The sequence below is a fragment of the Canis lupus genome, chromosome 8 (assembly GCF_003254725.2).
Source record: "Canis lupus dingo isolate Sandy chromosome 8, ASM325472v2, whole genome shotgun sequence".
NCBI lineage: Eukaryota > Metazoa > Chordata > Mammalia > Carnivora > Canidae > Canis > Canis lupus.
The window spans coordinates 47,776,262-47,799,668 of record NC_064250.1 but is presented as its reverse complement, the minus strand read 5'-3'; the positions used below and the strand labels follow the sequence as shown (position 1 = coordinate 47,799,668).

General features: G+C 50.8%; 2 protein-coding genes across 2 annotated transcripts in view; one reads left to right on the top strand and one right to left on the bottom strand.

The window, feature by feature from the left end:
• LTBP2 (latent transforming growth factor beta binding protein 2) overlaps positions 1–17,519 on the top strand; it is a 101,497-nt gene extending 83,978 nt beyond the window's left edge. The window contains exons 19-36 of the mRNA XM_025444170.3: positions 3,807–3,926; positions 5,011–5,133; positions 5,367–5,492; positions 5,939–6,064; positions 6,825–6,947; positions 7,048–7,173; positions 7,584–7,706; positions 8,395–8,526; positions 8,815–8,940; positions 9,496–9,639; positions 10,501–10,692; positions 10,808–10,891; positions 11,628–11,756; positions 12,080–12,217; positions 12,293–12,460; positions 12,768–13,049; positions 14,014–14,163; positions 14,635–17,519. Coding sequence (XP_025299955.3) covers positions 3,807–3,926; positions 5,011–5,133; positions 5,367–5,492; positions 5,939–6,064; positions 6,825–6,947; positions 7,048–7,173; positions 7,584–7,706; positions 8,395–8,526; positions 8,815–8,940; positions 9,496–9,639; positions 10,501–10,692; positions 10,808–10,891; positions 11,628–11,756; positions 12,080–12,217; positions 12,293–12,460; positions 12,768–13,049; positions 14,014–14,163; positions 14,635–14,780 — 2,558 coding nt within the window. The 3' untranslated portion in view covers positions 14,781–17,519. The remainder of the gene's footprint in view (positions 1–3,806; positions 3,927–5,010; positions 5,134–5,366; positions 5,493–5,938; positions 6,065–6,824; positions 6,948–7,047; positions 7,174–7,583; positions 7,707–8,394; positions 8,527–8,814; positions 8,941–9,495; positions 9,640–10,500; positions 10,693–10,807; positions 10,892–11,627; positions 11,757–12,079; positions 12,218–12,292; positions 12,461–12,767; positions 13,050–14,013; positions 14,164–14,634) is intronic.
• On the bottom strand, positions 15,952–23,329 carry ISCA2 (iron-sulfur cluster assembly 2). The gene is made up of 4 exons (XM_025444171.3): positions 23,189–23,329; positions 22,917–23,019; positions 22,672–22,787; positions 15,952–22,075 (listed from the first exon to the last, which is right to left on the bottom strand). Exons 1-4 carry the CDS (start codon positions 23,257–23,259, stop codon positions 21,901–21,903), a joined length of 465 nt encoding a protein of 154 aa, XP_025299956.1. The 5' UTR covers positions 23,260–23,329; the 3' UTR covers positions 15,952–21,900.
• Between the last annotated feature and the right edge of the window lie 78 nt (positions 23,330–23,407).

The following is a 23,407-nucleotide window of genomic DNA, read 5'->3' as shown; positions in this document are numbered from 1 at the left end:
CCTGAGTTCCCTTTAATACCCTGGGCTATACACCATTAAAACCAAAATGTGCTCTCTTTGTCCTCATAAGCACGATGGAGTCAGAAAGCCTGGCATTTTCCAGGAGAATGGAGAATGAAGAGAGTTAGCTTTGGATGGGTTCCTTCTCTGTGCCGGGAGCTGTGCGAATACTGGATAGATGACCTCATTTAAGCATGACAACATGACAAATTTGCCATTAGATTTTATTTAAAAAAAAAAAAAAAAGGCAAAACTAAAAGAGATGAACCAAGAAAATACCAGTACATTAAAAAAGATCAAATTTGTACTAACTAGTCCATGTTATGGGCATAGGCTCTGGTGGAGAGGGGCCTGGGCTTGGCCCTTGTCTTGACATCTGAAAATGGAAACCATAATGCCCATCTCAGAGGCCCTGTGAGGACCAGTTAACCAGCTAAGCTAATGCATACAACAGGACCTGCAGTGCACAGGGGGCAGTATTTCTCTGTGAGGCTCCCATTCTTTTTCACCTTTAGACTCCCCCGATGCCCCAGTCCACTCCTCTGGACTGTCCCCTTCCCTTCTGGAGGAAAAGTTCCAGACACACACCACAGCTGGGAGGTCAGAGAGGGTTCCTGGCCCCAGGCGGACAGTCAGGCTGCTGAAAGCCTGATGTAGCCTGCAAACTTCTCCAGGTTTCCATCAGCAACCACAGACCCAGTCGTCACCCTGGGAGCCCGGTCAATTTCCTCTCCCTCTTTCTTCTCGCTCCAACTGAGAAACCACTCTCTCCACTTCAACTCAGAAGTCTCTGATGGAAGGCCCGAGTGCTCTGGACAGCGGCCCATCCAAAGTCTCAGTGGCATTTCCGTCGTGCCAGGACTCCAGGTTCCCACGGAGAGGGGTTAGATCTGTTTGCAGACTGCCAGAGCTCTTCTGTGCCCCAACCACACCCAAATTCTTCTAGCTCCTGGCCCCTGGGCACCCTCGCACTCCCACCCCATGCTCTCACAAGTAGCGGAGACAGGCACCGTTACATTTCCCTACACAAAGGCTGAAGCCCTGGTTTAGGGAAACTCCAGGATCTTCCCAGGGTACAGACAGGTTGGCAAGCACCTGTTTCCCTGAGTCTTCTGGGGTCTCTTCAGCAGCCTCATAGCAAGATTGTGTGGAGTTTTCATCATGTGGGCTCATTCTTTGGTAAGTGAACATTTGTTGAGCACCAGCTGTGTCCCAGTCATGGGCTAGGAGCGGGGCAATGAGTAAGACAGAGGTCCTGCCCCGGACGACCAAGTATTAGAACCTAGCAAAATATACAGTAATCTTAGATTAAAATTCAAACCCCAGACTAGGCAGGAAAATCTGGCTCCAGTCCACATACCAAATGGGTTGGTGGAACAGCCTCAGGCTACCTGGTGACACTAGAATCTATGCCCTTAACATGGACTGGTCAGGAGTGGAATCTACGTCATCTGGAATCTTTACTTGGCTCCTTTGGGTGGGTTTGGCAGATGGCTCTGTGACATGCACCCCCCATTTGGGGGAACCTTTCCCTGGTTTAGGGGGTGACTAAGGGCTGCCGTGATCTGCCTTCCTTCTCCCACTTGCTGACAGATCTCTCACATCCACTAATCACCGGCTGGGGCTCTGGTCTGAGAAAGGAAGCCAGCAATGGTGTGTCAGGATAGATGAGGTTATGCTGCATTAACAAGCAATCCCAGGCCTCAGGACTTCGAGCACAGCAAAGTTTGTATCTGACCAATGCCACAGGCCCATCATGGCTCAGCTGGGGGTTGTGCCCCACATCTCCTGACTCTAGAACTAGCCTAAAGGAATAGCCGGTATCTTGAATGTGGCCAGTCTCCACGGAAGAAAGGAAGAGCGCTCTTCAGAATTGCTCACAATTATGCTTTGGTCCATAAATTATACACTTCATGGCTCATCAGCCAGCACTAGTGCCCTGGTTCCACCCAACCACAAAGAACCATGAGGTACCCACCCCAGCCCAGCAGGTGAGAGCTGGAACACTTAGTCAATCAGTACCACAGGTCTCCTAATGCCCAGCATAAGACACTTTGTGCACCACCTCCATGAGCGTGCCCAGACATCAGGGCTCTTCACTCCTGCTAAATCTAATCTCCTTCCTACCCTGCCTGATCTCCGCAGGAGAGATCCAAAAACTTCATATTTTCTCAATGTGGTCTTAGAAATGGGTCCTGACCTCTTTATCTCCTGAAGCAGGGATTGCTTATCGTTCCCAATGGCTTTGCCCATCCTCCTCCAGTACCTTAGCCTAGGCCCCGAGGCCATGGTCCTGGTTGCTCTCTCCCAGATGGCCAAAGCTGGTAGCCCTAGACCCTTCAGTCCCCCTCCTCTGTCGCATTCTCTCCATCTCTGTCTTTACAGAGAACCCCTTAGAATAGGTTAGATCAGTGTCACCACAGTCCATTCAGGGGCTCTTGGCTACCCTCTTTGTAGAGATGAGAGTTATCTCAGTATCCCCAAGATTGCCTAGGGGTTCTGGGCATCTCCTTACAGATACCCCCCTGAATAACCACCTGCCCTGTGTATATTTTCCCCTTCTGGACCTTTGGGGTGAAATTTGGTTGTTGAGAGGATCCCAGTTCCCTGGGACGAGGGCTTCGATGTGAACTGACTTCTGCAGACCAAACCACCTCCTTTTCACTCTTCACTTCGGGACCCTTGTTCTGTTCTGTAACAACAGCTTCCAGCCTTTGTCTCTTTGCAGAAAGCCTGTGTTCTGACCCTTTGGCCCTGCCTCTTGCATTTCTTCCATGGGTGCTGAGTAGATCTTCCTCTTAGGCAGAAGGGCTTCTGAATCTGCTCAAGCTGGTGGACTTCCTCCAGGAGAACGACAGTTACTCATTTACAAAGAGTAATTTCTCTTCTTTCCTCAAGCTCAGTCAATCTGTCTGTCACAAATAAGAACTTGAGCCAGAGGCACATAATGTCCTCCTGTAGTCCCAACGCAGAGTTTAAGTTTGACCTCCCTAACTCAGCCCAAGTCCCGTGTATTTCTTGAATGATGGACTTGCAGCTATGCCAGTCGCATGGGGAAGAACACTGCCTGCAGTTCCCGGGAGCAAGATCTCTGTCCTCTTCCTTGCTGTCATTCTCCCAGGACTGGCTGCTCCTCTCCTTCCTCGCATCCTCTCTTCCTCTGTTTGTCTGATTGATGCCCAGGCCCATCCTTTCTGACTCTCTTGTGGGTCTCCCCAGAGTGGATGCCGGGAGCCCTGGGCTGGAACAAAAGTCCCTCCAGTCAAAAAGCCTTGCCAGCCTCCATCCATGACTCTGCATCAGGCTCAGGGCTGGTTTTGGCCACATCCAAGACTGAGGGTCATCCTCAGTCCTCATCTCCTAGTGCAGGAAAGCCCATTTTGCCTCCATTGCCCAGCTGGTGATCTGTTCTGAGGTCTCTGGGACCTGCTGTCCCAAGCATGTGCAACCCCAGTAATGTAGGGGGAACAGGATTCACCAAGACAGATATGAAGGCCCTTCCCAACAGTCCAGCTCACAAAATAGAACTCTCCCACCCTCCCAGAGCTAGCTAGTGGTGACCACGGCCTCTTGCCCCACCCAGGGAGTCTCCCTTTCTAAAGCTCTTCTATCTCTCTTTGTCCAGGACAGTGGGTGGGAGCTGAAACACTGGACAGCACTCACTTTTTCCTAGTTTCCATCTGTACAGAAACTGGCATTCCTCCCTCTCCCCCACCAAGGGCAGGGTCAAGGATTTGCTTCCTCACTGAACTACCCATGTGCTGTGGTTCCCAGGAATGACCAAGGGAGGGGATGTTATTTTGCAGATATCAACGAATGCCGTCACCCTGGCACCTGCCCTGATGGGAGATGCGTCAACTCCCCCGGCTCCTACACTTGCCTCGCCTGTGAGGAGGGCTACAGGGGCCAGAGCGGGAGCTGTGTAGGTGAGGGCTGCTCGCCAAGGCAGTGAGAGGGCCATTTGGCCTTGGGACCTCTGGTTGAGCCCACACACAGGGAGGGAAAGAAACGGGCAGAGGGAAGTGGCTTGGAGGCTATTGTCCTCCAGGATCTGGCTGGGTTCCCGCATGACACTGGGCATGAGATGGGTGTGCTTCAGTCATTGCTGCTCTGCCCTCTGAATCAGCTTGGGTGGGGGCCCCTTTGGCTCCTTGGCCATATCCATCCAGGAGCTACAGCCCAAGGTCCCAGAAGCTTCTGTGGCTGGATCCTGCAGGGTAGAATGAGTTGCCTAGAACCTTAGGAAGAGGCTGACTCTGGTGGTGTGAGTTGGCAGCCAAGTCCTGCTGTGGTTCCTGGGCAGGAGGGGTCTTCTGCTCTTCTGCAGCTCCACAGCAATGTCTAAACAGCAACACCTATCTGACCAGGGGGTGCTCTTCTCCCCCTAGAGGGGGCTGCAAGTCAGCTGTAGAAGGAATGTTCTTTCCCGTCAGTCCCTGCAGGAAGAAGGGCCCAAGGTTCAGAATGCCAGGAAGGACTGAATTGTGAATAGATGCTTTGAGACTCTGGGGAGGGCAGGCATTTCCCAGGCCCTTGAGTCTGCCACTCAGCCACTCAGGCATAGATCAGCCTCTCCCTGCATTGCCCACTCACCTACTGAAGCTGGTCGTTGGGCTGGGAACATGGACTCATACCAGTTTGGTGGGCAAGTAGGAGACTAGAAAGGTTTAGATCCACTGTGAGGTGAGTCAAGGGTCTTGGATATTTCATTCCGGGTGTCCTCAGATGGCCCAAACCAGCCCCAGGGCTGGGGGACCTGGCTCCCCTTTCTAGGACATATGCAGAGTGCTGTGTGTTACTAGATAGCGCTGCAGTGGGCTCAGGCGGGAAGGGCGAGGTGGGTGGAGCCAGAAGCAGGAAGAACCTCACAGCCTTCCCAGGGTGGCCTCTGCCCCCACCCACCGAATGCTGATTGCCTGGCCTCACAATCAAGATGCCCTAAGCCTGACAGTGGGGACTACATGGAGGACAAAAAGAAGTCAGCCCGCCATCTGGACTTCTCTTCCACAGATGTAAATGAGTGTCTGACCCCTGGGGTCTGTGCCCATGGAAAGTGCATCAACCTGGAGGGCTCCTTTAGATGCTCCTGTGAGCAGGGCTACACGGTCACCTCAGATGAGAAGGGCTGCCAAGGTACAAAGATACTAAAAAGCACCTTCCTCTACAGGTGCACCAGCGTCCGGCTCCTTCCCTCTGCACACTCACTCCTAATCCAGCCCTGACACCACATCCCTAACCACGCTGACCCAAACCCACATCCCGCCAAGACCCATCTTTTGCTCTACCCCTGCCCACCCGTCAGCCTCTGGCTGTCCTGCCATGTCTGTCCTGCAGAGTCCCACACAGAACTCAATGGCCTGTTTCAGATGTCGACGAGTGTGCCAGCCGGGCCTCGTGCCCCACGGGCCTCTGCCTCAACACCCAGGGCTCCTTCACCTGCTCAGCCTGCGAGAGCGGCTATTGGGTGAATGAAGATGGCACCGCCTGTGAAGGTAACCCGGGGAGGCGCTGGCAGAGGGGGACGGACAATATAGGCCTTCTCACTTCCCAAGGAACATTCTATTTGTCCCTAGCTTTGGGCTAATGCCAAAAGGTCTCCAGGCTACAGCTGAGGACCCTATAAATGGACTTGGCCCCCAAGGAGAGCATCTCTTGTCACCGTCCCCAAGTATGGGGGTGAGGACAGGAGGAAAAAGAGGGAGCCACAGACACAAGAGGGAAACTGATGGTAGAGCTACCCCCAGAGCATTCTGGGGAGAGGGGGACCAGGGTTGCCCTACGGAAGGCCCATGGCCAGGGCCTGCCCCTCCCCAGAGGCCTGGAGAGAGTCCTACAAGCTCAGAGAGGGAGGCCAGAGGTGTGGGGGGCCTCCTGCCTTGCTAGGTGGAGGGAGCCCCTCTGCCAGGCCCCGGGGTGACTGGCTGGCTGTCTGCCCCAGACCTAGATGAGTGTGCCTTCCCGGGAGTCTGCCCCACGGGAGTCTGCACCAACACCGCCGGCTCCTTCTCCTGCAGGGACTGCGAGGAGGGCTACCGGCCCAGCCCCCTGGGCCACACATGTGAAGGTGAGAGCCCCCTCCCCCTGCCCGGCAGGAAGGGGAGCACAGACCGGCTGCAGGAGATTGACCCACTGCCCTTAGAGAAGGGAGTGACCAGACACAGCAGGGGCTGCTCCCAGGCTGGGGTGGGGGCCCTTCTGTCCACCTTGGGTGGGCTACCTGGGGACACCTATTCTCACCGCTCCTCAACAGGAGTTGGAAAGACAACTGCACATCTGGGTGTAGGGGGCCAGGGAGCCACCAGATCAGAAGCCTCAGGGGAGTCTGCTCCACATGCAGTCTCCTGTGTTCTTTGTAAGGGCGGCAGCTAGGTGCATATTTGGGAAACATCGGCCTGTACTCGGCCGTCTGTAGGCCTGCTCCCAGAGCCTAGTCCTGTGACCTTGTCAGGTTCTCACGTGTTTCCTTCCTTTACTTCTCATCTGTTTCCCATCGCTTCCCAGTAAAACCTAAGCTGTCTCAGCCATGCTAAGGACAGCGAGTTTGGCCACCCTTAGCCAAGGTCGCTGGGAGAGGCTGAGTGTCCCCAAGGGCACTGTGTGGGCAGCTGGGCTCCTCCAGGATGAAGTAGACGGAGCTGCAGTCACGAGGCTCTCCAAAGGCTCCCTCGCCAGCTTCTCCCAGCTGTGCTGCTTTACAAGGGGATGATGCCCCTACGGGTCCAGGCTCCTTAGGCAGGGGACAGGTCCTCCGAAGACCTCCCCACTGGATCCTGTTCTTGGGAGGTGCTGCCACGGACTGTCTTCCCCCTTGTGTGACTGTGCAGATGTGGATGAGTGTGAAGACCTCCAGAGCAGCTGCCAGGGAGGCGAGTGCAAGAACACGGCTGGCTCCTACCAGTGTCTCTGCCCCCCAGGCTTCCAGCTGGCCAATGGCACCGTGTGTGAGGGTGAGTGGCTCCGTATCCCATCGGGGACTGTGGGCAGTGAGTGTGGGGGGACAGGTGGCAACACGCCTGGGAGACACCACTGCCCACCTTGTCCTTGCAGACGTGGACGAGTGTGTGGGAGAGGAGTACTGCGCACCCCATGGCGAGTGCCTCAACAGCCACGGGTCTTTCTTCTGTCTCTGCGCACCAGGCTTCGCCAGCGCAGAGGGGGGCACCAGCTGCCAGGGTGAGAAGCCAGCTTGGCCATGTCCACTTGCCAGCAGCAGGGGCTGCTGGAGGCTATGTCTAGACTATGAAAATAAAGTGCCCCCCGCCACCCCGAGATGGGAGGTGGGAAGCTGCATGGTGACAGGGAGCCAAGTGCCAGGAAGGCACTCAGAACCTTTCACAGGACCTCTCTGTGATGTCTACGACACACATGTGCCCTTTGAACCCTTTGGGTGTTACCCTTCTGCCCTTGATAATGCCCTAGTTTGAGGGCTCCTCCCCGCAGCAGGGCCTCTGGCTTCCAGCTCTGGACTCTTCCTCAGATCTTCCGGCCCTTTCCTACCCTAAGCCACTCTCTGGCTCTCCTCTGGGCTCCCGAGGGCCCCAGGGACCCATGGCTGGGTCTGCTGACAGAGGTCTCTATTCTAGATGTGGATGAATGTGCAGTCACAGACCAGTGTCTGGGAGGACACTGTGTCAACACCGAGGGCTCCTTCAACTGTCTGTGCGAGACCGGCTTCCAGCCCTCCCCGGAGAGCGGGGAGTGTGTGGGTAAGGGCTCCAAGGCGAGTGGACAGGGCACTGCCCCATGTCTGCCCACCTCCACCCCTGCCTGGTCCTCAGCTCCCCGGGACCAGGAACTGCAGCTTGCAGGAAGCAGAGCACTTTCCAGATTAATCATCCAATGGATAATGCATTTATTGAGTCTCTGCTGACTCAGGGCCTATCCAGAGACGACAGAATGAAGATAATCATAATCCTTATGCTAGCAGAGTTTTTAAAGCTAAATTAATTCAATAAGATATTTATTAAACCCCTGCCAGGTTCAATGTCTTTTGCTAGGACAAATAGACAGTTATGGACAGTGTTGAAATTGAGCAAGGGAGACAGATATGAAGACAATTTTCTGCAATACACTTTGGTGAAGATTTTATATAATCATAAAGTATTCTGCTAGAGGGAGAAGGGAGTGGGGGGACCGGGGTGTCACAGAAAGAGCTCAGTGCTTTCCTAAATAGCATGTAGCTCTCTACCTAGATAACCATCCCTGCTGGGTCAGGAGGAGTGATCCTGAACATGGCATTGGCTGACACCAGCGATGTTTTGGAGTTGAGATGAGCAGTGTAGTTTGTAACAGATCAAGAACAAAAGTTGTGGGGCATGACCTTGTAATGCCAAAGAGGTGGGGCCAGAGCAATGACCCTCCCATTTCTGTCCCCTCTCTTGGCTCTGGGGACAGATATTGATGAGTGCAAGGATTATGGAGACCCAGTATGTGGGGCCTGGAGGTGTGAGAACAGCCCTGGCTCCTACCGCTGTGTCCTGGGCTGCCAGCCTGGCTTCCACATGGCTCCAACTGGAGACTGCATCGGTGAGTAGGAATGGGGCATCAGAGGTAGGAGGGCTGAGGACACCTATTTGTCAGGTATCCGGCTAGAAAGTCCTTTGTCCTGAGGACACTATTTTTGTAGCTCTTTGAAGTCTGCATATTTTCTATGCAGCAGGGCTTGAACAGCAATCGACGAGAAATGTTAATGTTAGAGTGTTCTTGTCCTGTGTTTAGAAGTCCCTTTCCACAGACCTTGGTGTCAGTAGACCAAGTGTTCCCAGCAAACAGAGCAAAAGTGCACCCTACACTCTAGTCCCCACTGTCCCACAGACATAGACGAGTGTGCCAACGACACCATGTGTGGGAGCCACGGCTTCTGCGACAACACTGACGGATCCTTCCGCTGCCTCTGTGACCAGGGCTTCGAGACTTCGTCCTCCGGCTGGGACTGTGTTGGTGAGAAGCCAGGCTAGCCAGGCTTGGGGCCAGGGAAGGGAAGGCCTGTGGGCCCTTGGGCCCATCTCCACGGGGCGTGGCTGTCCTGGAGAGAGGCCCCAGGGTCCTCCTCCTGAAATGTTCAAGGTCACACGGTTCCATACATAATAGGTCCTCACAGAGTGGGTGATTTCAACCCTACAGCTGGCACCCTGACCAGATTAGTAGGAGAAACCAGTCCTGTTCTACCAGCAGGGGGAGCGAGCACATTAGGGAGGGCGCCACGCTTCCCAGCGGGGTCTCCGGAGGCGCCTCCCGAGAATGCACAGAGAAATCTTTCCTCTTGGTCCCTTTAGTAGACAGACCCTTTTCTGCACCCTTCTCCTCTCTCCCCTCTCATGGTCTGTGTTCATCTGTTCTTCCTTCCTGCTAACTCCCTTCTGTTCTTCCCCAAGACCCAGCTGGTTCCTTTAGAGGGAGTAAGAGGAGGATCTGCCCCGGCTGGAGGCAGAGGGGCAGGGGGCATGGGCCACGGGCCGCGGCGTCCCCCCGACCAGCCTGTGCTCGCGCCGGCAGACGTGAACGAGTGCGAGCTCATGCTGGCGGTGTGCGGGGCGGCGCTCTGCGAGAACGTGGAGGGCTCCTTCCTCTGCCTCTGTGCCAGTGACCTGGAGGAGTACGACGCTCAGGAGGGGCACTGCCGCCCGCGGCTGGCTGGAGGTGAGCGCCCCCACCCCAGGCCCTAGTCCTGCAGGGACCCCTCCGCCACCTACAGAGCGCTGCCACTGGCTTCCAGCGCTCCGGCTCCTGAGAGGGAACCCGGCCGGGCCCAGGGCAGTGTGGGCAAGGCTGCCGCCTAGGACTGGGGTGGAACGGAGCGAGGAGCCGGAGGACGGCAACTGTCGAGACTAGAGGACGTCCGCCCCAGGCCAGGGCACGTCTAGGCAGCTCAGGGCTGTGACAACCCTGAGGGGCTCAGGAAGAACCGATGCCAATTTAAGGTGCCTATGGGGTCTCAGATGGAGCCCCAAAGGGGGCCTTTCCGAGTCGGAGGCCTTGAAGCTGAGCTGAGCCTCACTTTCCCGGCTCACTCTACCCAAGCTGGTGGCTTCAGCCCCTCACTCCAGGCTGGACTAGGACTCAGTTGGCCTCCTCTGACTGGGGGAGAAGAAAGCAGGGACTGGAACAAGGGAAGGTGAGAGGGCCTGGGCTACAGTGTGAGCTGAGGAATGCAGAAGGCCTGCCCATATGGCAGGCCATGGACCAGGGGTACAGTGAGGGCGGCAGGAGCTAGACCTGAAAGAGCAGGGGTTTGGGTATCAGAACTGGGGTCAGTGCCGCCTAATAGCTGGTGGCCATAGCAAGTCACCATGGCAAGTCACTTAGCCTCCCTAAGCCTCAACTGCCTCATCTGTAAAAGAGAGCTGATAATATTAATGCTGTCGAGAGCAACAAGTGAGACAATATAGGTAAAGGCATGTTGTACACTGTGAAGTGCTAATATAAACGTAAAACTTTGAAAATAAATTCAAAAGCTGGAGTGCCCCAGACAATATAATAAAGGGCATCTATCATACACAGGTCAGAGTATTCCTGAGGCCCCACCAGGGGACCACCCCCCAGGCCCTGTCCGCATGGAATGCTACTCTGGGCAGAATGGCCAGCTGCCCTGCTCCAGCCTTCTGGGCCGGAACACCACACAAGCCGAGTGCTGTTGCACTCAGGGCGCCAGCTGGGGAGACACCTGTGACCCCTGCCCAGCTGAGGACTCAGGTAAGGCCCCAAGGGTCCCATTCCTCAGTGTCAGCTCTGTAGAGTGACACTGAAAGAAGGGGAGAGGAATGGGGACAGCCCTTCTGTCTCTAAGCTTGGATGCCTCCCTACACAGTTGAATTCAGTGAGATCTGCCCTAGTGGTAAAGGCTACATCCCTGTGGACGGAGCCTGGATGTTTGGACAGACCACGTATACAGGTAACCTCCCTAGAGACCCACCTCCCCAAACTCCACTCACCTGAGCGGACCCAGCCTGGTCCTCTAGGAGGTCCCCGGGGGAAGTTCTGCATGCAGCCCCAGCCTACCAAACCACCCCGCTCCCCTGGTTGCTTCCCTTGTTCTGTCCCAGGGCTGACTACCCTGACTACCCAGTAGATTTGTAGCCAGAACGTCTGACCTAAGCTCTTCCTGGAGATGTCTGTATAACCCGACCTCAGTTTCTCTGCTCCCCCACGGCTAAACCCTCCAGAACAAACTATGATGCTTTGACTGACCCAGTCACAGAGGACAGGGTCAGGGTGGAGAGTACTGCTGTACAAAGACAGCTGCTTATCTCCCTGGCCCCACTTACAAACTTCGGGGAACCCACATTCAAAGCAGGTAGTTCAGTTATGAGCCCTTCAATGCCCTAATCTGAAGCTGGCGACGGAAATAATAGAAACAGAAGTGGCTTTCCTTAAGTGCTTGCTATGTGCCAGGCACTATGTAAGCACCTACATATATTAATCTTTTAGTCTTCATAACAATAAGAGGTTAAGTGGTAGTATCCACATTTTTTAGGTAGGGAACTAAGGCAAGGAGAACTCAGGCAAGTTGCCCATAGTCACCTAACTAGCCAGTAGGAGCACCAGGATTCCAACCCACCAAGTCTGGCTCTGGAGCCCCTTAAGTTCTGCTTCGTCCTGCTTCTCACCTCATCTCTGCCCTCCCACAGATGCAGATGAGTGTGTGATGTTCGGGCCTGGTCTCTGCCAGAATGGCCGGTGCCTCAACACGGTGCCTGGCTACATCTGCCTGTGCAATGCTGGCTACCACTACAATGCCGTCCACAGGAAGTGTGAGGGTGAGGACACACATGACCCCTCCCCACCCCCACCCCCACCGCTGACCACTCACTGAGCCCCTGCCAGCCAGGCTCATTCCTCCTGGGAGATCCCCCTGCATCAGGCAGGCCTGAAGTGTAGGGAGCTGTGCAGTTGTCAGGACTTGCACATGGTCACCTGTTGGAAAGGCACCCCTGGGGAGGGGTCTCCCACACCAGGCTGGATCAGGGGAGGAGGGGGAAGCAGGATGCTACAACTTCATTACCAGTTCCACGAAGACAGTCCATGGGCAAGCTGCCTTGATACTGCCCCATACATTCCTTCCATCTTTCTGCCACCACAGATCACGACGAGTGCCAGGACATGGCCTGTGAGAATGGTGAGTGTGTGAACACTGAAGGCTCTTTCCACTGCTTCTGCAGCCCCCCCCTCACCCTGGACCTCAGCCAGCAGCGCTGCGTAAACAGCACCGGTAGCACAGGTCAGTAGGCCTGGAATGGTGGGGCAGCAGGGGTGGATCTGGACTGGGAGGGCTCACACGCTTCTGTGCCACCAGAGGACCTGCCTGACCACGACATCCACATGGACATCTGCTGGAAAAGAGTCACCAATTACGTGTGCAGCCAACCCCTGCACGGGCGCCGCACCACCTATACAGAATGCTGCTGCCAAGATGGCGAGGCCTGGAGCCAGCAATGTGCCCTGTGCCCCCCTAGGAGCTCTGGTGAGAAGGGTGACCCATGCCTGCATGTGGGGAAGGGCCTTAGGGGAGGGAATGCCCTTACCTTGGAGGAACAGATTTAGAAGGAGTAGAGCAGTCAGAGCGTGGCCCTGTCTTCCATCCCTATTACCTGGGGGACAAAGTAGGACAGGGAGTGGGGTAGGGTGGGGTGGGAAGAGCACTGCCAGGAATTCCCATAGGGCACCAGTCCCAGCATGTTCCCACTCCCCAGGCAGTGAGTAAGGGAATAGCCGACCAGGCTTTAGCTACCAGGAACTTGGCAGCTTTCTTTCTCCCTCCTTCCTGACAGAGGTCTATGCTCAGCTGTGCAATGTGGCCCGGATTGAAGCGGAGCGGGAGGCTGGAGTCCACTTCCGGCCAGGCTATGAGTATGGCCCTGGACCCGAGGACCTGCACTACAGCCTCTACGGCCCAGATGGGGCCCCCTTCTACAACTACCTGGGCCCTGAGGACACCATCCCAGAGCCACCCTTCCCCAACACAGCCAGCCACACAGGGGACCACACACCAGTTCTTGAGTCACCCCTGCAGCCCTCAGAACTCCAGCCCCACTATGTGGCTAGCCAGCCAGGTCTGTGTTGCTGCAAAAATGGGGAAGTGATAGGGGCCAAAGCTGTTTTACTTCCATCTCTACCTACCTACCTACTGCCAGTGGGATGAGGCCAAGGAGGGGGAAAGATGCACCAAGCCCTCTCACAGGTCACTCAAGGGGCAACTCCACATGCCTGGGTCAGACCCTAACAACCCTCTCTGATGAACTGACACTGGGGACACAGAGAGGTACAGGACACCATCTCAACCTCAAAAGCTTCCCTGAGGGAATTGAGAGCAAGAGAAAGCAGGTACACTCCAGTCTGCTTTTCTCCCTCCACACACTCACAATGTGCAGAATAACCTGCTCTACGAGCTCACGCTTGTGACCTGAAATGTGCATTAAGGATTTCTAACCACTTTAAAGGCCTGCTGTGGTGACTCGGTTTGTAAGTGGCAATGACCCCAGCACTCAGGACTTGGATTCTAACGAAGTCAGGCCCGGCACCTGTGTGATGGATACAGTAGCTGCCACAGGCATAGCCACCCTATCAGACTGCATGGGGACAGGGATAGGGTGTCTTTCCCAGGGTTGGGAGCTGCACAGAGAGGAGGTGTCCAAGCAGATCGCTCAGTTCTGCTTTATGTTGAGGGTAATCCCCTTTTGCTGCCAATCTCCCTCCCACAAAAAACTATGCAAAGATTTTAACCACCACCAACCACAAAAAACCAAAGCTGTAGAGACACCCTTGCTTGGGAGCCCCGGCACTGTGAAAATAGTAAGTTGACATTTAAGGCACACCATGTCTCTGCCATCACAAGTAATGACACATACTTATTTCTTAAGGATACTGCCTTTTGTTTCAGCGGCTTTCTGTGAGGGTTTTAGACCCTCGCAACCCCAACCTTAGGAGTTCAATAGGAGCAACTCTTTGTGGTGGAGGGTGAGGGCCCCAGGGTTAAGTGCAAGGCCTCAGCGTCCTTCTCTGACTCCCTCCTACCAGAGCACCAGGCTGGCTTCGAAGGGCTTCAGGCAGAGGAATGCGGCATCCTGAATGGCTGTGAGAACGGCCGCTGTGTGCGCGTGAGGGAGGGCTACACCTGTGACTGCTTTGAGGGCTTCCAGCTGGACATGGCCCACATGGCCTGTGTGGGTAAGTTTCCATCCAAGTGGCAATGCCCAGGGAGCAGGATGGCCCTGATGGCTCCAGGTGGAAAGGTCAGACAGGCCCACTGCTCACTTAGGAATACATGGCTGAATTTAGGATAGCTGGAAAATCCACTGCTGCCCCCTAGCGGGGTGTCCTGGAGCCAGGCCAAGTGGTGAGGGAGTGCCAAAGGAAGGTCTCTTGCTGTGCTGCGGATAGAAAACCCTTTCCCTGGAGATTCCTAGGAAGAAAGGCAGGGACAGGAGAGCATGATCACTCAGGAGCACAGGATGGGCCCACTACCACCTGCTTTGTGTCTCTGAGTTGCTTAGTTTGGGGCAGTGACTTCAGCTTCTGACTGCCACATGTAGGATTCCACTGCAGGGCAGGGGCCAGAGCTTAGTGGAAACAGCAGAGGCAACAGGCCAGAGGCACCTAGGCTCCCTACAGCTCTCTCCTTCCTTCCTTTCCTCTTAGATGTGAATGAGTGTGATGACTTGAACGGGCCTGCTGCACTCTGTGCTCATGGTCACTGCGAGAACACCGAGGGCTCCTACCGCTGCCACTGCTCCCCAGGTTATGTGGCCGAGGCAGGCCCCCCACACTGCACTGCCAAGGAGTAGCAGTGAGGGATCAGTGTGGACAGCTACCTGGAAATGGGCCCCAGCCTCAGGTAGGGGCCTTGAAGAGGCTTTCCTAGCTGGGAAGACACCATGAAGAAGCAGGCAGAAGGCCCTGCAGCCCAGCTCCCAGCCAGCCCTGCCTGCTTTTCAGCTCTCCCAGCTTAGGCTCTGGCTGTGAGCTTCTGTCACTGCCTTCATGCCGCCATGCCCTTGCTTGGCTCAAACATCACCAAATGCTTTAATGCTTCAGCCACTGGCCATGAGGACCAGTCTGCCATCTGTCCTGGCCTTGCTATGGGATGCTTACCAAAGGATGGCCCTCATCCACCCCCAAGCTGTGCAAACATGCAAGGTGGTTCGACCTCACATTGGCTTTCCCAGACAGGATCCACATAACATCCTGACGCTTCCACAACTGGGTCAGAGGTTACATCTCCCCAGGTCTGGTCCTTCAGTATCTCTTTAACAAAAAAAGGATTGGGGGAAGTTTGGAAAGTGATTCCAAGGCCTCCTCCCAAGAACCATCACCTCAGCCAATCCCGTCTGGGCCAGATTTTGCCACATTTCCATCCTGTAGCAGTTCTGTAGCCCCAGGGAAGGGCAGAAGATCCCCTCATCTCAGGAGGAAGACTGACACTAGCTTGCTGAGTGTTAAGAGACAAAAATGAAGGGGAGCATGGTGACTGAGCAAGCAGCAAGAGGGCAGTATGAAAAATATGGGGAGTTGATAAAAAAGGGGGAGCCAAGGCGTTCAACAAGGCTGAAGAAAATGTTCAGTAGCTCTGGGTAAACATTCACAATCTACCCATGATAGCTCCTGTGCATCACAGTAAGGGGTGCCACAGGACAGGGTGCCCATCTCTGAGGACCCGTATTAAATACACAGTTTCTTCAGGAAGCAAATCTCTCCTGGGCTCTCCTTTTGTGACACCAGTTTGAGGTACTAAAAATAAGAGGTCTATTTTCTAGCTTGTGAAATACAGTGTAGTCTTGTTTAGGGGAAGCCAGATTTCCTATTGTTGTTTCTTCTCTCTACTCAGAAGCCCTTGCTGTCTTTCTTTCAAAAATGGGATGGCTAGCATCCTTCTCAGTTTACAAGTAGAGACCCACTCCAACCTTGGCTAGCTAGGAATTTAGAACTATGGTGGAATAAAGAAATGTACATCTGGGCTCCTCTGTTTTTGTTTTTATTTCATATTAAACCAAATATCTTTACCATATTGGCTAAGTCTAAATATTAGACACAAGGCTGTGCCTATCCTTTTGCCAGCTCTGCCAATAGCCTATGATTGGGATCCAATGGAAAAAATGTTCTTTACTCTTCTAAGACAAAGAAAGCTCTGCTTTTGCATTTGTCTGATGAAGGGCAATGTAAATGAACAATACTCTATATGTCTGAAGATACGGAGATGAATGCTATTTTCTTAATTTAATCTCTTCTGTCCTACCTGCTGCTCTGATTGTCAGCCATCCCATAATAACTTATTGAATGCTTGTTACATGCCAGGCACTATACTGAGTGCTGAACACAAATTTCATTTAATCATCCAACAATCCTTACTATTGTATTCATAATTTACAGATGAGGAAATTAAAACACATAGAGTTTAAACAATTTGCTCTAGGTTACTATACTAGTTGAGATATTTTCAGCAGACAAAAATATGTAGTTTTTACATATTTTACACATATGAAAATATAGCAAAAGAAATTTGAGTCAAAACCACACTTGAGACACTTTTTAGAAACTGTCAGATTGGCAAAGATCAAAAAGTTTGTTAAGACTCCTAGTTGGCAAGCATCTGGTGAAAGAGGTACTCACATAAATAGCTAACAGGGGTTTAAATTGACACAACTTCTGAAGAGGACAATATGGCAATGTCTTGAAATTATAAAAGCACTTACTCTTTGATTCTTCTAGGAATTTAACCTTCAGATATATTCTCATCAAATGTGAAATGACACATGTAATAGGTTATTTATTATAACAAACAGCAAAAGAGTAGAAACAATTAGTTGTTACAGAGGCCTAAAAAGGAAAGAAAAAAAATGGCTCTAAATGCCTTGAAAAGAAATCCAAAATAGACTAAGTGGGGAAAGAAGGCTGTACAACAAAGTGGAACATATGCTGCTATTTATCTAAAGAAAGGGGAAAGACAAGTGGGTATCTGCTGACCTCATCCTTGCCACTCTGCCTTATACCCCACCGTTCAGAGAACTTACAACTCTTCCATATACCCACTGGAGCTGCGCCTCCTCCCAATCCTCACATTCCTACTCACCCTTCCAGAAAAACTTTATGCACATACACATAATTCTTTGTATAAAAAACACAAATAGCATCCGATGCATGCTGTTCTGCACTTTGCTTTTTTCACTTAATCCATACTTGCACATAAAGAACTCTCATTCTATTTTATAATTGTACACTATTCCACTGAATGGATAAATCATAATTTATTTAATCAGTCCCCTATGATGGACATTTCCATTGTTTCCTATCTCTTGCTATTATAAGCAATACTATAATGAATATTCTTGTGTATATGTTATTTCTCATTATATCTATGGGATTATTCCTATAGAGTAAATTCTTAGAAACAACAGTGGTTTGTGGGGAGGGTGACAGGGTGGATGGGTACAGGACTGGGAGACTTTTCACTGTATCCCCTTTTGTGTCTTTCTGAATTTTGTACCATGTGTATTATCTTTCCAAAAAATAAAATATTTTTAAATAGAGCTTTGGCCACAGACCACTTTAATGCTCCCTTCTTTATATATTTATCCACCAATTAAAGCCACATTAATTATTTCAAAACTTCTTAAAGCAAACTTTCCTTTAAACAGCCCTGTTAGCATTTCTGTGGAGAAATGGCAAATAGGGATTTTAAAAGAGCAATCATAAACACTACTGCTAGATGGGACACCTGGGTGGCTCAGCGGATGAGCATCTGCCTTTGGCTCAGGGCATGATACCAGGATCTGGGATGGAGTCCCACATCGGGCTTCCTGCGAGGAGCCTGCTTCTCCTTCTGCCAATGTCTCTGCCTGTCTCTCATGAATAAATAAATCTTAAAAAAAAACAAAAACAAAAAAACCACTATTGCTAGATACCTAGAAAAGTAAAGTAGTTTTCTGCCACTGAAACAAACATGCAAGACCATAATTATGTTGCAGAGGGCAATGTTAGGTCCTGTCCACTAGGAACAGAATGTATCCACTCTCACCCAGCATTTAAGGGAGGGCTACCCCATACAATCAGTGCTGCCCACTTCTCCATATAAGATGCTCCTGCCAAGGGATCCCTGGGTGGCGCAGTGGTTTAGCGCCTGCCTTTGGCCCAGGGCACGATCCTGGAGACCTGGGATCGAATCCCACGTCGGGCTCCCGGTGCATGGAGCCTGCTTCTCCCTCTGCCTATGTCTCTGCCTCTCTCTCTCTCTCTCTCTCTGTGTGACTATCATAAATAAATAAAAATTTTAAAAAAAAACCTTAAAAAAAAAAAAGATGCTCCTGCCAAATGTTAACCCTCCACTCAATGCTTTATAACAGAAGACTGAAATAATGAGTTTTCAATTCTGAGAAGTTAGAAAAGTTAGAAAGTTCTTGTGGGACACCTACTTTAGTAGCCCTTTCTAATCTCTTACTTCTAAACCTATTTTCTCCTAATCCCTTGTGACTTGTCAACATTCCCAAAGAAACTAAGGGTGGGTGGGACACCTACAGTTTACACAATCAATCACGTAACTGAAGAATATGATGCCACAAGGTAAGATCTGGACATTGACCAAAAGGCCCTCCTCTTTTGAGCCAAAAACATAAAGCAGATCCACAACACAGGTGCTTGGGTGGTTCAGTCAGTTAAGTGTCTGCCTTTGACTTGGGTCATGATCTCAGGATCCTAGGATTGAGCCCTGCTTCAGGCTCCCTGCTCAAAGGGGAGTCTGCTTATCCCTCTCCCTCTGCCCTACCCTCCACTCATGCTCTCTCTCACTCAAATAAATAAAATCTTAAATTTAAAAAAAAATTTAAAAAGCTGAGGCACCACGGTGGTTCAGTTGGCCAAAAGGCCCCCCTCTTTTGAGCCAAAAACATAAAGCAGATCCACAACACAGGTGCTTGGGTGGTTCAGTCAGTTAAGTGTCTGCCTTTGGCTCAGGTCATGATCCCAGAGTCCTAGGATCGAGCCCCACATCAGGCTCCCTGTTCAGCAGGAAGTCTGCTTCTGCCTCTCCCCCTGCTCCTTCTCACTTTCTCTCAAATAATATCTTTAAAAAAAAAAGGCAGATTCACAACATAAAGCAGATGCAGGGCTTCCTTGCCTTTGGTTCTTACATTATGTCTTGCTAGGGCAAAGGTAAAGGTATGCTGCCCCCAAATAATAACTTGCATAAATAAAACCAATTCTGCAACAGTAAGACCTTTCCCCTTGAAAGTAATGGGGAAGCAAAAAATCTTCCAGAGGATACTAGAAGAATATAAAGTTTTCCTAAATGCATTTGCACAGTGAGCAAAATTTGTGAAAACATCTGTTGGTCTTTACCAGAAAGAGGGCATCTGGTCCTAAGGGCCTGCAAAAGACCCTAAACCTATTTTACTATGCTTACTATTTATTCCAAGCAAATTGCCCACTGTACTGTTCCCTTGATGTATTATTTCTCAATGATCTGTGCTCTTAAAATTTCTGTATCATCCTACTCCAATGGAAACGTCTTGTTACTACTTCAGATTTTCCCATAAGGCTTTCTCAATGTGATTTCTCCCAAACCCACCCTTTCTAAAACAGAGAATTCCAATTCTCCCATTAGCAGCACTTACAGGGATGCCTGGGTGGCTCAGCGGTTGAGCACCTGCCCCTGGCTCAGGGCGTGATCCCGCAGTCTCAAGATCGAGTCCCACATCAGGCTCCCTGCCTGGAGCCTGCTTCTCTCTCTGCCTACGTCTCTGTCTTTCTCTCATGTAATTTCATGAATAAATAAATAAAATCTTAAAAAAAACAGCACTTACATATGGGCATTTCAAGGGACTCCGTTCCTGTCTAACTGACCATGCAATTTAATGGTTTAGTTAGCATCTAAAGATTTTAAGTTTGCGCTCTGAATGAGTTTTATTTATTTAAGATTTTATTTATTCATGAGAGACAGAGACAGAGAGAGGCAGAGACATAGGCAGAGGGAGAAGCAGGCTCCATGCAGGGAACCCAGTATGGGACTCGATTCCAGGACTCCAGGATCATGCCCTGAGCCAAAGGCAGACACTTAACCGCTGAGCTACCCAGGCGTCCCTCTGAATGCGTTTTAAAATCACCACGTCATGGGGCACCTGGCTGGTCCAGTCAGTAGAGCATGTGACTCTGGGTTTCAGTCATGAGTTCAAGCCCCATGTTGGGCATGAGCTTATTTTAAATAATAAATAAAAATAAAGTGCACTCTGTAAAAGAATAGGTTCTAACACTTAAAATGTAACAAAATCCCTTTTTAAACAGGATGAAAAGACTTAGTCTGAATTGAAAACCTTATAGGCTCAGGTATTGGCGTAACTTTAAATGTCTTAGTAAAGTTACAGACACTCCCATGATATGCTTTCTGCTTCCTTCCATAGAAATCTGCTAAACCTGAATCTGCTAAATCTGAGTGTCCCCTCCTTCCTCTTTGTACACACAACAGGTTTGCTTTCTCCAAATACCAAGTTTTCCCATATTGAAAATGTTAAGTACCTAAGCTTCTCTCAGATACCTTGTCTCTAAACTCTGCATTTCCTTTTTTAATGGTAAAGTCTTCTACTGAATGACCTTAATTCCAATCCAGTTCAGAAATTTAAGTTTTTGCTGTAATGAACTTTTAGGAAAACAAAGGCTTAACCAATAATTTTTCCAGAATCAATTTGAATCAATTTGGTTGTGGTTTCCCCAACATAAACATTAATAAATCATTTGTTGTGATGGTGGGATTTGTCTTTTTTTAGTTGTCTGTCCACACAGTTCCGGATCCCCCAGCACTGTCACATACATGCCACAATTATTCTAGTTCTGTAGCCTAATTAAGTGCCATACCCAAACAATAACTTTAAAATTTAATGGACTTGGCTTTAAAAGCTTTTCTTTCAGTGACCCTAAAAAAAAGTTGCCAGGTTTAACAAATAAAAATACACAATGCCCAGTTAAATTTGAATTTCAAATAAATGACAAATAATTTTTAGTAGATGTTTCATGAAATATTTGGGACATAATAAAAGTTATTTGTCGTTTATTTGAAATTCATATTTAACTGGGCATCATTTTATCTGGTAATCCAACCTGAAAGAAAATCCCTAACTATCCATTATCTATACCAATAAATGGACCACTTCCTGCAAAGCAGGAGACCAGTGACATTTTACAGCATTAAGTGAAACAATGTATCCTAAAAAGACTCAGTCACTGAATGATCACAGAATCTTTAAGTGTCTGTGTGAGTATGGAGTATGGGGACTATTTTTCAAATGATTCAGGTTATCAGTGAGAGTTAGTTAGATCCAAGTTTTCTGGGTGGGCTGTTGGTTTTATGAATCTAGCACACAGGCTAGTAAGAGAGAAAAATATATCTACCCTAACAAATGGGAAGTGGAGAAAAAGAAGGATTTCAACTAGCACATTCAGAAGAGTGAGATGAAAAAAAGAATCTTCCCTTTGCCTTTCTCATCCTCTCTAGCCTAGCCGGTGTTCAAGCTACCCAATCTGTGACCCTGATCCAGAACACAAGTAAATAAGGACTTTCTTCAAAATGAAGCTTTTATACATAGCTATACACCTATATATAAGCAGCTGTGAAGCTCAGAAAACAAACTCCAAATTTTGGAAGCTTGGAGGCTCTACAGATTATACTGGGTGGGTTTCAACCAGTCAGTAGATCTTAGATCACAGCACCTGGAGGCTTAGCCTTAGAAATGTGTGAGTGGAATTAAATCAAGTGTAAAAGCTTCATATTCTGAAAATAACAGTGGCAAAACACAACATTCCTGGACTGAGGGAAATAAAATTGAGAGAAGGACATGATTGGAAGGAAACCTCTAGAATTCTACTAATCCCAGGTTCCTCAAACTGGTACAAGCGGTGGCAATCTCTGGATCACCTGTTGTTACATCAAAGTTTGATAGAGAAGGATGATCCACAGGAGCAGCCTTGCTGTGCTTGAGGATTGTTCAACACTTGAAACGAGCTTCGGATCAGTTCTTGGCTGAAGTCCACCTGGGCCCCTTTCACGAAGGCCAAGCTATCAGAGTCAACCACCACTTTTGCCCCACCCTGTTCAAATACCCTGAAAAGACAGGAGGAAAACATTAATGACGATCATAAACACCAAATACACAATATCCTCTGAGCCCCAAGGTGCACATCCTGTTGACCAAATACAGGTGAGGCATTCCTCATTACCTCTAAAACAGGTGCTGCTTTTGCTTTTCTCTGATCCAAAGAGTCAATGGAATGAATAGTGGTCAATGTTTAGGGACTTAGGACCTAGGCAGGCCAACTTTCCTCCTATAACATGGTTGTTCTGAGTCATGACAACAAATCTTCACTTGTACTCCCACTGCGTGAGAATGGTGGTGTTAGGCGTTCTTAGCAGATCCTTTATTTTTTTGTTGTTGTTGTTTTTATTTATTTATGATAGTCATAGAGAGAGAGAGAGAGAGAGAGGCAGAGACACAGGCAGAGGGAGAAGCAGGCTCCATGCACCGGGAGCCCGATGTGGGATTCGATCCCGGGTCTCCAGGATCGCGCCCTGGGCCAAAGGCAGGCGCCAAACCGCTGCGCCACCCAGGGATCCCATTAGCAGATCCTTTAAATTTGAAGTTAAACGTCCACTTTTATCCCTCCCACACGTTCTCAGAAGACCCACCCCTTCCTTCTTGCCTGTCGTCGGGGTTGATAACTGTATCCAGTGAAAATTTGTATTGGAATCCGGAGCATCCACCTCCCTCCACTTCCAGCCTGAGGAATTCTGACCCTTCGGTGATTTCCAGAAGCCTCTGAATTGAAGGAAAAAAAAAAAAAAAAAGATGGGGTGGGGGGTGGGGATCAAGAACGCCAGGCAAAGAGAGAAAGAAGGGGAGGCCAAGGGGCAGTCCCCGTACCCCGGGCAGTCGCCGCACGCCTACCTGGACGCAGCTGTTAGTGAGGTGGATCTGCCCTTCGCCGGCCTCGGGGCTGGAGGACGACGTTTCCCGACGAGCCTGAGGTCCGCGAAAGGCCGCGAGGAGCCTGCAGCGCAAGGCAGGAGGATGAGCCCCGCAGCAGAGGGACACCTGGTGGCTTCCACCTGGACAGCCTCCCGCCAAACCCTCGCCTCCCCCGCAGGCCTTAGTTTCCCCCTTAGACCCGGAGGCGCAGAACTTAACACCCTCCCCAAGTGCCTTTGTAGACGTGGTACCTGCCCCTTGCCCACGGAGTGACCGCCCTTAACGCAGCCACCGCTACAGACAACCCGCCGACGGCCGCCATCTTCCTCCACAGACTCTGCCCCTCGCGTCACTCCAATCCTCTGCTCCAATCCCCGGTCTCCACCCACGGAGACCCCGCCTCCGAGCACACCTATTGGGTGGTGCTGGAGGAGACGGGATTTGATTGGCTAGGGATGCTCTCACGACGG